Raw genomic sequence first — 13,892 nt, forward strand, 5'->3', positions numbered from 1 at the left:
CGGGAATTTATTTTTTAATAATTTTTTCGTTTCCCGATTTGAACGAAACTTGATACTGCACACCGCAGGAGAATGGTAAGTAAGGTGGCCCTAAAATTTTTGCGCTATCGTGTACCGTTTTGGCTGTATTTCGGGAACATACATACAAACATACAAGATGAGAGTTTTAGTAATAAAAAAAAAATGACCGTTTTTACAGCCATTTTTCCCTGCTGTGCAGGGGTTTTGGCTTTTTCTTGAGGCAATGTTTTTTTTTATGGCCGGATGCCCTTCCTGATGCCAACCCTGGTCGCCTCTTACGACACACAGGGATATGGTACACCTATTCTAACCGGGGCATACACCGGGACCAGTACACTGGCACTCATTTCGCCGACCTCGGAAGGATGACAGGCTGAGTCAACCCCCTGGTGTTAATTCAGCAGCCAACGGGGCTTGAACTCAGGACCCTTGGATCCCAAGCCGCCACCCTAACCACTAAGCCAACACCAGGCTTAGTTTTAGTAATAAATAGATATTATTTGCTTATAACATTCATATTATGCTATTATCATTGGTTTTGTTGTTACTTTTTGTTATTAGAAGTGGCCTTGGAAAAATGCCACGATAAGCTATCGATACACCTTAACACGGATTTTGCTTGGATTGGAAACCCTCTTGGGGAAGGGGTGGGCAAATGCTGTCAGTATAACCTCCGTCACACACACACACACACACACACACACACACACACACACACACACACACACACACACACACACACACACACACACACACACACACACACACACAGACACACACTTCGTGTGATCCCAAAAAAAATTTTTTCCATGTTTTGAAGAACATTTCCTTTGACGAAAGCAATATTTTGAGCACCACAGACGAAACTCATCCAAAATATATGACGACATATAAATATATGATACAAAGAATGATGATAATTAATTTAATTCGGATATTGTCAATTGTGTGTAAACTTTTTTTTTTTTTTAAGGTCAAACTCGTTTAACTTTCTTTCTTTCTTTTTTTTCTTCAAACGCATGTTATGAGGAACAGTGTTCATGAAGGTTCATTATGTTCGACGGATGTACACAGCCAAAACACAAGCATTAGATAATCGAAATTGTAATAATACACACATTTATGATTGATAATTAATTCATCGCCACAAGCTGAGTGAGAAATAACACTGAGACGCTGGCTGCTTCACTTCAGCACAAATTACAATTTCCGTGTACGTTTGGACACACGAACGACGGACCACAGGACAAAAAGGCACGGGATAAATTCATAATGCTTACATTGTCAGCAAAAGGGCGATTGACACACTCAAAAAAAAACAAACAAACACAGGCCGCACAGCATCGACCACGCGGAAACGCCGCTCTGACGTCACGACGTACGGCACGTAAACATCGATTCTGACGTCACAACGTACGGCACGGAAACATCGAATCTGACGTCACGACGTACAGCACGTAAACATCGACTCCTCTTCTCACGTTTCCTTCAGATTATTGCGTTATATTGTATAAAACATGCATAAAAACATACACACACCTTCGTGGACTGTATTAAGGTGAAAGGAGAAAAATATTAGATAAAATATGATACACCACAATATGCGGCAACGTTCGCTACACCGTCTCGTACGAATTTTAACTAGTTTATTTAGGAATCGATATTTCGGATTGGAGCCGAAGATGTTAAGAAAGTAAATTATCTCAATGAAAATTTAAAAAGCTCAAATGAGCTACGATCCTCGTCCTCTTAATGATGACTTCATAAAAACGAATATGACGTCATTGTGATGTATCATGTTTACGATAAATTATCTGTGCGAACGCCCGGCTTGATTCCCGCAAACAAAATTCAAACAGCTTGCCTACTTTCCGAAATAATGGTATAGGCGATTTCCATTCGTGGCGATATTATGACGTCAACTTTTTTTTTTAGGAAGAATTTCCAAAATCGGAGATGGTTACTGCCTGCGCGTGGGCTTTCTGCATATACATGGCAAGTTTCACGAAGATCCGATGAAAACTCTGGGTTGTGAAACAAAAAATGTCAAAAAATAGGAATGACGTCATAAAAAATTGATATGACGTCATAGTGATGCATCATATGTGCGGTAATTCATCTCTGCTAATGCTCTGTTCGATTCCCGCAAACAGAATTCAAAAAGCTTGCCTAGTTTGAGATAATTTTTTAGGCGATTTCCATTAGCGGAGATATTTTGACGTCATCACTTTCTTTTCTCGGAGGAATTTTCAAAATCGGAGATGGTTACTGTCTGCGCAGGGTATTTGTACATATATCTGCCAAGTTTCAGGAAGTTTCGATGAAAACTGTAGGCTGTGAAACAAAAAAGTCCACAAGAAGAAGATTGTGGTGAATTGTCGTGAATTGAGGGACATGACGCGGGATCACATGTTGTGCGTCTCGCGTATAAGGGGAGGTCTCTCTGCGGCACGAGTGGTTGTCCCCGGGGCATTGCCATTTACATCGGCTGTTCACTTGATGCTCGTTAACTGAAGGTGCTCATTGACTGGTGAGAATGGAGATTATATCGAACTCCGTGCTTACGCGGATTTAGTCTGCAATGGTTAACTGCACATGTATACGTTACTGCTTATGTACTCCTAGCTGAACCTGTATTCCCCGGTGTGCCCGCAGAAGCGGCTCCAATCAAATGGAATAAAGCCTAAACTCTGAAGGTTCATCTCTCGCTCTCATTTAAATTTATTCCATTTGATTTTCTCGGCTCTCTCAACCAAAGATGGACAAGATCTACAAACCAGAGAGGTTCGACGCAGACCCAAACGCGACTGACGCAGAAATGAAATGGTCACATTGGTTCTGTTCCTTCTCACACTATCTGACCATCATCGCGGAGGGAGCTGACAAATTTGCCGCTCTCGTGAATCATGTCTCGCCCAGCGTGTACAGGCTCTTCTCGGGGTGCGACACTTACGAAGCAGCGATCGACGTGCTGCAAGCGCTCTACGTGAAGCCCAAGAACGAGGTATACATACGACATCTTCTCAACACACGCAAGCAAGCAGCCGGGGAGACAATCGATCAGTTCCCGCAAGCTCTGAATCAGCTGGGAAAAGACGGCAGCTTCCGGGCGGTAAGTGCCGAGGAACACCGAAAGGAAGCCACACGGGAGGCATTCATCCAAGGACTCAGATCAGCCCACATACGGCAACACTTACTAGAGAAAGCGCAACCCACTCTTGACAAGGTAGTCGATCAGGCTCGAGCGATGGATACGGCTCAGCAGCAATCTGAGTCATTTGGGACACCGATGCTGCTAATGAACGCTGCTACGGTGGGAACCCAAGGAACCCCACTGGCACAGACACAGCCAGACATAGGGGATGGAGAAACACCCGAGGAGCCGGATACCCAGGCCACGTCAAACTCCTCAGCAACTGCTCCGGTTGGTAAATGCTTCTTTTGTGGGTACAAAAGGCATCCTCGTCAAAAATGTCCCGCCAGAGATGCCACATGCATGAATTGCGACAAGAAAGGGCATTATGCCAGGGTATGTAAATCTACTCTAAGGAGGAATAAACCCACTTCTGCGGCTCTCTACTCGCAAAATAAATTGACTGCAGCCTCCCCGGGGAATCTATCCAAGGCTATCATCAACGTACGAATTAACGGGCATATGGCTGAGGCACTGATTGATACCGGTAGCTCTGAAAGTTTCGTCAACAGCTCGCTAGTGAAGGGCAGGAAATGGGTAATCCACCCGACTGACAATACGGTATGCATGGCCGCCACCTCACTACAATCCCGCGTACGAGGGTACTGCAATGTTGAATTGGACGTAAAAGGGTACACGCATCGGGATGTAAAGGTACTGGTGCTTCGTGATTTGTGCGCAGACGTAATTCTGGGTCATAATGTCCTCAAGCAGCACACGAGCGTCGAAATACCCTTTGGAGGAAGCAAGCCTCGTCTAATTTTAAATGCGTTGACCACCGCGGAGGTGACGTCCCCCAGCTGTTCGCTAACTTGTCGCCGGTCTGCAAACCGATAGCGATCAAATCGCGGCGATATACCACTGCTGACATGAATTTCATCACTTCGGAAACCAAGCGATTACTGGAGGAGGGAATTATAGAACCGAGCGATTCGCCATGGCGCGCACAGGTGTTAGTAACCAGCAGTCAGAACCATAAGAAACGAATGGTTGTCGATTATTCCCAAACGGTCAATCGCTTCACCCAACTCGACGCCTACCCCCTGCCGCGCATAGATGAGATGGTCGAACGCGTGGCCAATTATAAGGTATTCAGTACCATCGACTTGTGAAGCGCCTATCATCAAATTCCCATCCGAGAGGAAGACAAACCTTACACTGCATTCCAGGCAGGGCGGCGCCTCTACCAGTTCAGAAGGATACCATTCGGTGTCACGAATGGAGTAGCTTGCTTCCAACGGGTTATGGACGACATCATCTCAGATGAAAACCTCAAAGACACTTTTGTTTACGTGGATAATGTCACAGTGTGCGGTAGGGATCAGAGGGAACATGATAGGAATCTGGACAGATTCTTGAGCATTGCTAGAAAATATAATCTGACTCTCAACTACGAGAAATGCGTATTCTCGGCAAGGTCAATTGACCTTCTCGGCTACACAATAGCCGACGGCACAATTAAGCCTGATCCTGAGCGATTGCGCCCGCTCCGTGAGCTTCCACCACCTCAGGACTTGCAGACAATGCGCCGGGTGATCGGGATGTTCGCTTACTATGCGAGATGGATTTCGCAATACTCCGAGAAAATACATCCCTTAGTGCATTGCAAAAACTTTCCACCAGATGCCGCTGTTGTAAGAGCTTTCCACAACCTCAAGGATGATATCAGTAAGTCCGTGGTTTTATCGATCGACAGCTCGGTGCCCTTCGTGGTGGAAACCGACGCTTCAAATCACGCCATAGCTGCTACACTTAATCAGTCTGGGCGGCCGGTCGCGTTCTTCTCGAGAACTCTCTCTAGAAGCGAGCAGAGACACTCAGCGATAGAGAAGGAAGCGTACGCCATCGTTGAAGCGCTGCGGAAATGGAGACATTATTTTCTGGGAAACCACTTCACGCTCGTTATGGACCAACGATCCGTGGCTTTCATGTTTGATGGGAAAAATAACGGGAAAATTAAGAATGAAAAAATTATGAGATGGCGGATGGACCTAGCCTGCTATAGTTACGACATTGTTTACCGGCCCGGGAAAGAAAACCCTGCTGCAGATACCTTCTCTCGGGTCTACAGTTCGGCAACAATCAGTCAGGCTTTGTAAGACCTCCATGTGTCTCTGTGCCACCCAGGGGTAACCAGGATGGCACATTTCGTACGCAGACAAAATCTTCCCTATTCTGTTGAAGATATTAAACAAATGAATGCTTCATGCCCTGTTTGTGCTGAACTAAAACCCAGATTCTATGGCGCGGCTTCTGGCAGACTGATCAAGGCCACTTCCCCCTTCGAGAGACTAAACATCGACTTCAAAGGGCCCCTGCCGACCGAAACAGACAACAGATACATATTCACCGTTGTTGATGAATATTCAAGGTTCCCTTTCGCGTTTCCGTGCTCGGATATGACCTCGGGCACTGTCGTAAAATGTCTCTCTGACCTCTTCGCTATGTTTGGGAGACCTTCGTACATACATTCAGACAGAGGGCCGTGTTTCATGTCGGCCGGGCTAAAACAATTCCTATTAGAGCACGGCATAGCAACTAGTCGAACGACGGGTTACAACCCACAGGGAAACGGGCAGGTGGAACGGTATAATGGAGTTATTTGGAAAGCCGTAACTCTGGCGCTGAAATCGAGAGGACTGGGCCCCGAGCGGTGGGAGGTTACTCTTCCCGATGCTCTGAATTCCATACGCTCTTTGCTCTGCACGTCCACAAATGCCACTCCTCACGAACGTATGTTTACTCACCAACGACGTTATGTTGACGGTCAAACGGTGCCCAACTGGCTGACCCATCCCGGTACAGTGTTCATGAAACGCCCAGTACGACAAAGCAAGTATGAACCCCTGGTGGAGGGGGTCGAACTCATTGACACTAATCCAGAGTATGCTCATGTCAGGCTCCCGGATGGCAGGGAGACCACTGTGTCGGTTCGCCATCTGGCTCCCTCAGGTACTCCTCCCGCCGGTACACCACCTTCTGGCACTCCTCCTTCCGACATTTCCCCCCCAGGAACTCCGCCAGGCGACGGGGCTGCCGCGTTCCACCCGAGAGCGATTGAGGAGTCATCCCCGGCACAAGTCGAGGCTCACCAAGAGGATCGGGAGTCTCCCTCAAGTGAAACTGCCGTTTACTCCCGGAGAGGTCGACGAATAAGGCCCCTCGACGACTCAATCTGTAAAGGGGATTATCGGCATTCTCGCTGCTCATGCTCCTATATGCCCATTATATCATATATCGATGCTCATTTCCATGCTCCTACAACTCAAAATAATCACTGCTTGGCATGTATGCTTCTGTAGATCTATTAGTCTGCGTTGCTTGAAATGTATACTCCTATAGTGCTAAAGCAATCATGGTGTGTAAGATGGGCCCCTAGTTACATTTTAAAGGTGGGGAGAATGTGGTGAATTGACGTGAATTGAGGGACATGACGCGGGATCACATGTTGTGCGTCTCGCGTATAAGGGGAGGTCTCTTCGGCACGAGTGATTGTCCCCGGGGCATTGCTATTGACATCGGCTGTTCACTTGATGCTCGTTAACTGAAGGTGCTCATTGACTGGTGAGAATGGAAATTATATCGAACTCCGTGCTTACGCGGATTGTCTGCAATGGTTAACTGCACATGTATACGTTACTGCTTATGTACTCCTAGCTGAACCTGTATTCCCCGGTGTGCCCGTAGAAGCGGCTCCAATCAAATGGAATAAAGCCTAAACTCTGAAGGTTCATCTCTCGCTCTCATTTCAAAGATGAAGAACAACAACGTGAGTAAGACAGAGATCCTCCACGAGGATCTAACAACATGACACACACACACACACACACACACACACACACACAGACACACACACAGACACACACACAGACACACACACAGACACACACACAGACACACAAACAGACACACACACACACAGACACACACAGACACACACACAGTCACCCACACAACCACACACAGAGACACACACACAGTCACACAGACAACCACACAGAGACACACACAGAGACACACAGTCTCACACACACATAGACACACACACACAGACACACACAGACAAACACACACACACACAGACACACACACACACAGACACACACACACACAGACACACACACACAGACACACACACACACAGACACACACACACACAGACACACACACCCACAGACACACACACAGACACACACACAGACACACACAGACACACACAGACACACACACAGACACACACAGACACACACACAGACACACACAGACACACACACAGACACACAGACACACAGACACACACACACACAGACACACACACACACAGACACACACACACACACACAGACACACACACACACACACACACACACACAGACACACACACACACACACACAGACACACACACACAGACACGCAAACACACACACAGACACACATACAGACGCACACACACACACACACACACACATACAGACACACACACACACACACACAGACACACACACACACAGACACACACACACAGACACACACACACACAGAGACACACACACACAGGCACACACACACACACAGAGACACACACACACAGACACACACACACACACAGACACACAAACACACACAAACATACGCACACACACACACAGACACACAAACACACACAAACATACGCACACACACACGCACACGCACACATAATACACACAAACACACATACACACATAATACACACAAACACACATACACACACACACAAACACATACACACAAACACACATAACACACACACACACACACGCACACATACGCACACACACACACACACACACCTCATCCATTTACAGGAGATGACAACCCCATACACAACTTCTCTTGGCTTCTTGCATCATTTCACCTTCACGCCGGATCAACCTAAATCGGGACCCTGAGAATGTCAGTAATTGGGGAAAACACTCGTTCATCAGCATCAAGCAAAAAAAAACCTGCCATCCATGTCCAGGTCAAGACCCCCCCCCTCTTTTCATCACCTGGTTATGGACCAAACACCGTTACAATAACTCGATGGCGTTTTTGTGTTCTTGGTCTGGACATCACTTCTTACCTTGGTTGGGATAAGTACATTTCTGGCATTCCCCAAAAAGAGCCTCCCAGCCACGTGACTGTTTATATCGAGGTCGCCGAAACTTCCCTCCCAGGGTCCTCGCTCCACCTGCCCAAGACCACCATACGTCCAGTCATGGAATACTGTAGTCACATCGAGCTCGGTGATCCTACTCATCTTCTGTCACTTCTTGAAAGAATAGAATGGCAATTTTTTTTTTCTAAACATTGTCGAGGCTGTTGTGAGAGCTGAAAACTTGGGAGGCCATCATCCGGTATCACCTCTGGAACCTGTCTCAGTTTGATGCCCTGTGGCCTCTCTGTGCCTCTTCTGCAGGTACTGTAATGCAAGATGCTCAGAACATTTCGCTACCTGTCTCTCCTTTGCACACTTTCACGTGTAAGAACGTTTGACAGCCTCTGCACTCCTCCCTGCACTCTCTGTTTTCCTAAAGTCAACACAGAACGATATTTCTCATTGTTTTTGTTTTTTTCCCCCATGCACTGCCAAAAAGAGGGTCAAAAAAAGGATGGTACATTTTATTAATTGTGTTCTCCACAATCTCATAATAAAGGTTTGTTGAAGATTTGATGACGAAAGCTCAGTTGGTAAAAATGTTCTGGCCTGGACATAAACACTGAATGTCAATGGTAAACAAGGATTTTGATTAAAATATTTGTGGCCGGTCGACTACTTCACTGACGATGTCATCCTTACAATCCCCAATTCCCCATTGGGAGTAGCCAAGTTTCAATTTTTTCTGATCAGCGGTTTCAGAGATATAATGCTTTAATTTTTTGCTTTTAATCCAAGATGGCTGCCATACCACGTAACCTATGACGTCATAATTATGATTAAAATATTCTCCATGGGAAGTGGTTTCTCATACAAATCAGACAAGTGGTTGCTGAGAAAAGAATGTTAAAAATTAACAGAGGAAAAAAAAAAGTCCAAAAAAGGGTCGAAGAAAAATAGAAATAGGACCGCGTGTCCTGAACCTCACCTGGATCAGGAGCAACAGTCACTCAAACTCCTTGCAGACCCCCTTAGACCCAGATTTTTATTTTAATGCGATGAACAAACTTTGGTGCATCATGGGTGATGAAGGTTGTGGTCAAGTTTCATCAAAATCGTGTGTATAGTTTCTGGGAAGAGAGCAAACAACACCCCCCTCCCCCATAGACCCCTTTAATGAGTGCAGATTTTTGATGCTGTCGATACACTTTGGTACATCAAGAGTGGTGAAGGTTGTGGTCAAGTTTCATCAAAATCGTGTGTATAGTTTCAGAGGAGAGAGGAAATACCTATTTTGGAGGTCTAACTCGCAAGCCCCAGAACCCCAATAAGCCTCCTAAATGAGCACAGGTTTTTATACAGTCAATACACCTTCGTTATGCATCAGATATGAAACTTGTGGCCAAGTTTCATCAAAATTGTGTGTGTAGTTTTGGGAAACAGCAAATACCTATTTTGCGGGGGTCAAAAACCCCCCACAGACCCCCAGATTGAGCGTAGAATTCGATGCGGTCAATACACCTTTGTTTAGCATCAGATATGAAACTTGTGGCCAAGTTTCATCAAAATTGTGTGCTTGGTTCAAGGGATAATGACTGAAGTGTTTACGGACTCACTAACTCACCTACGGGCACTGCTCGATCGCATAAGCTCACCGGACTAAAGTTCAGGTGAGCTAATAATAATAACAAGAAAAAAGAGCAATCAGAGATTGCAGATCCTCGCCAGGACTTGTTTTGCGTGGTGTATTTTGTGTGGTGTTTGTGTACCAGTGTGTTACGTAACTGTCACTTGTCTGTCGTCAATAACCGCATAACTAGAACTGTCACTTTATAACTGCTGGCAGTAATGACCGGGTACCAAGACGTCCCGCTTTGATGCAACCCCACTTTTATTGGACACCTGACCCATGACGTTTATTATAATTCAATTTAATTTATAATAGGATTCAAACAAATTCCATTCAAATCAAATGGAGGACCAGATAGGTCCAGTCCTGCATTCGAGTCATCAGAAGACAAACAATTGACAAACAAACAAACAGACAGAATAACAAAATCAACTTACCAATACACTTGAAAAATGTTCAGTTTTGCCAGTTACAAACAGACAGAAAGGGGTGAAAACATCACCTCCTTCACCTTCAGTGGCGGAGGTGATAAATGACCTTTTTGGTGAGAACATTTATGCCAGGCTGCATCATTTTCCAGGAGTATTTGTGCAGTACCATTCCCAATGCTGACATTGATGGGTGCTGAAATAAAAGCTTGGAATTCTTCAATGGTCTGAAAAACTATTTGCGGATGCATCGAAGCAATTCTTCAAAGGAAAACGCAGGTCTTCAGAAGTCTTCATCTTACAGATGATGCAGCGATGCCAATCAGTATTGGAAGCCATGTTTAGTTATAGCTGAAAGCAAACGGTGGCGTTTGATCAGCGAGACCACACAAGAGCTGAGCAAAAAAAAACATCGAGAAGCACATACATGTGATAATCATTGGGTGATTACCATGATTACAGTGATTCCATAACAACCCCACAGTGGCTAAACATTTCATTTGAGCAGAAAAAACAAACCTGGTTCATTTGTTGAGAGTAATCTTTAAGATTTTCAGTTTTTAGGTCAGCGAGCCTCAGATCCGTCCGTCTGTCCGTCCGCAATTTTTATTTTTCTATCTCCTCATAGACGTCTCGGCTGATTGAGTTCTAACTTGACAAGATGATAATACTAGTTGTTCTCGAGGGATAGTCTGAGCCCTTTTTCACATCAAGGTTACAAGGGTCATCAAGTTCAAAATGACCGATTGGTCGAACGGCCTATAAGGAAGCATCGGACGGTTATAATGCATAATGGGTTTCATAGGGATTATTAAGAAGATTTAATTCGACCAACTAGTTTCTCGTTACCTGTGTCGTCTGGCCCTGTTTGTTGGGCAACACGAGGACCGCTGATTTCAATACGACTTCGCGCGGTTATTTTAAATTCAATTTAAATTCTGTTTTCACTTTTCATAGTTGCTAAGGTTGATTAACACTCGGTTGCATCAAATTTTGGATCCGAGCTGACTGTCAAACCCGCTCGGGTGTATTATCTTTATATATGAATCTGTGAAAATAATGTCAAGATGATGTAGTTTTTTTTTTTTTTGACGTTTTAGAAACATTTCCTTCCCCACAGGTATATATTTTCTGAAATTATGATCCAGTAGTAGTTTCCGGCAATCAAATTGCACATTTTCCATACTACATAACAATCTTTGAACTAAACTGCACGCTGTATTAAACACATTCGTGAAAATGACGTCATTGTGATGTCGTACCTTAATTTTGTTTTGCAGCCATGGATTTTCTGACATTATGCTTCCATGCGATGCTTCAGTGAAAAAAAAATGACACTTTTGGCTGGCGTGTAACAATAATTTCACGAAGCCACTGAACTAATGTCTCAATGTGAAGAATCACTTCAACAATTATAAAATTATCACATCTGGATCTTTACCAAAATCGAATCAAGTTTGTCCCCTTGTCACACACCAAACCTATCCACCAAGGTTCGTCCAAATCCATCCATAACTTTCTGATATTTTGCAAAATATCGTTTTTGGCCCAATCTCTCAATGGTGAGCAATCACATAAAAATTCTGAAACCATGTGGCAAAAAGTTTTTGGGACTGCCACCTGATAGGTAATTGACATGTTTTGGATGGCATTGACCTTGAATTTCGACGACTTTTGACCAGATTTTATACACATTTATGACACATGCATACAAATAAGCTGTGTAAGTTTCAACCTGATATCTTTATAAAAAAATTCCTGAGGTTTGGCAATAATAAAATTACAAAAATATCCCATTGGATTATAATGGGGGTGAAATTGTTGCCATGGACACCATTTTCTCTTTGCCACGTGGGGGTACTTTTTCTATTCCAACAAGCACGACAAGAAGAACCTGAAAAAAATTTTTTTAGCTATTTTATTTTGCTTCCTCTTCGGTTGGTATTGATGTGGTTTACCAATGGGGCACTTCTGATTATAACTGGTGACCCTCAAGTGTTATTAAAGAAGGCCTTCAGACAGAAAGTCAACGGGTCGATGAGGTCTAAAGGGACAAAGGTTTATAATGGGGTCGAGAGAGTCCTAGAGGGTCTTCTGGATCTTGAGGTTACAAAGGGTCTTCGCTGTCTTAAGGGTGTGACGGGTCTTAAGGGAATTGAAGGGTCTTAGGGGGTCTTACGGGGTCAAAAGGGTCTAAATAGTCTTACAAGTTCTGAGGGGTCTTAAAAGGTCTTGGGAGTTTTATGAGTATTCGGGATCGAAAAGGTCTTAAAGGATCTTAGGGGGTCTTTGGGGTCTCCAGTGTCTTAGTGGTCTTGATGCTTTTCGAGGTCTTGGGGGTGGTAGGGGTATTAAGCATCTCAGGGGTCTAAAGGGTCTTCGGTTCCAAAGAATAAATTCTAAAGTTCTAAAGGATAAATCCTAAAGTTCTAAAGGGTTATTAAATTGGCTGCTGTAGCCTCGAAATTGTGGGTGAAGGCAGATAAACTGCTCAACCAATGGGTGGAACTTGCACACATGCATGGCTACATATATATATATATATATATATATATATATATATATATATATATATATATATATATACACATACACACACACACACACACATATATATATATATATATATATATATATATATATATATATATATATATATATATATATATATATATATATATATATATATATACATATATATATATATATATATATATATATATATATATATATATATATATATATATATATATATATATACATATATATATATATACATATATATATATATATATATATACACATATATATTTGATATTCAGTGCCTATAGGAAGTCTGCACCCCCTTTCAAAATTTTCACCTTTTGTTGCCTTATAACTTGGAATTAAATTGCATTAAATCAGACTTTTTTTTTCTTGCCTTTATTTACATATTGTAACCCACAACTTCCAAGTGAAAAAACAAATTCTACAAATTTCAGAAAATTAATTTAAAATACAAAACTAGAATATCTTTGTTGGATAAGTATCCACCCCCCTGAGTTAATACTTGGTGGAAGCACCTTTGACAGCAATTACAGCTGTGAGTCTGCTGGGATAGGTCTCCACCAACTTTATACACCTTGATTGGGCAATATTTGCCCATTCCTCTGCACAAAACTGTTCAAGCTCAGTTAAATTGTGTGGGGAGCGTTGATGGACAGCAATCTTCAAGTCATGCAATCAATTTTCGATTAGATTTTGGTCGGGGCTCTGACTGGGCCAACCAAGGACATTTATCGTTTTATTCCTTACCCACTCCAATGTAGCTTTGGTTGTGTGCTTCGGGTCCTTGTCATGCTGAAAGGTGAACTTCCGTCCCAATTTCAGCTTTCTTGCAGAGGGCAGCAGCTTTTCCTCGAGGATTTTTCTGTATTTTACTACATCCATTTTCCCTTCTATCCTGACAAGTGCCCCAATCCCTGCTGATGAGAAACATCCCCATAACATGATGCTGCCTC

The 13,892-nt window shown here is 43.6% G+C and overlaps 1 protein-coding gene across 1 annotated transcript in view; it reads right to left on the reverse strand.

Moving 5' to 3' along the window:
• The window catches only part of RPAP1 (RNA polymerase II associated protein 1), a 160,440-nt gene extending 159,046 nt beyond the window's left edge, over positions 1-1,394 (reverse strand). Inside the window, exon 1 of the mRNA XM_085894861.1 lies at positions 1,302-1,394. Within this exon, the coding sequence (XP_085750987.1) occupies positions 1,302-1,303 (2 nt within the window). The 5' untranslated portion in view covers positions 1,304-1,394. The remainder of the gene's footprint in view (positions 1-1,301) is intronic.
• Positions 1,395-13,892: the final 12,498 nt, after the last annotated feature.

Source organism: Eptatretus burgeri, chromosome 9 (genome assembly GCF_056783735.1).
Source record: "Eptatretus burgeri isolate ZD-2024b chromosome 9, Ebu_testis_v1, whole genome shotgun sequence".
Taxonomy (NCBI): domain Eukaryota; kingdom Metazoa; phylum Chordata; class Myxini; order Myxiniformes; family Myxinidae; genus Eptatretus; species Eptatretus burgeri.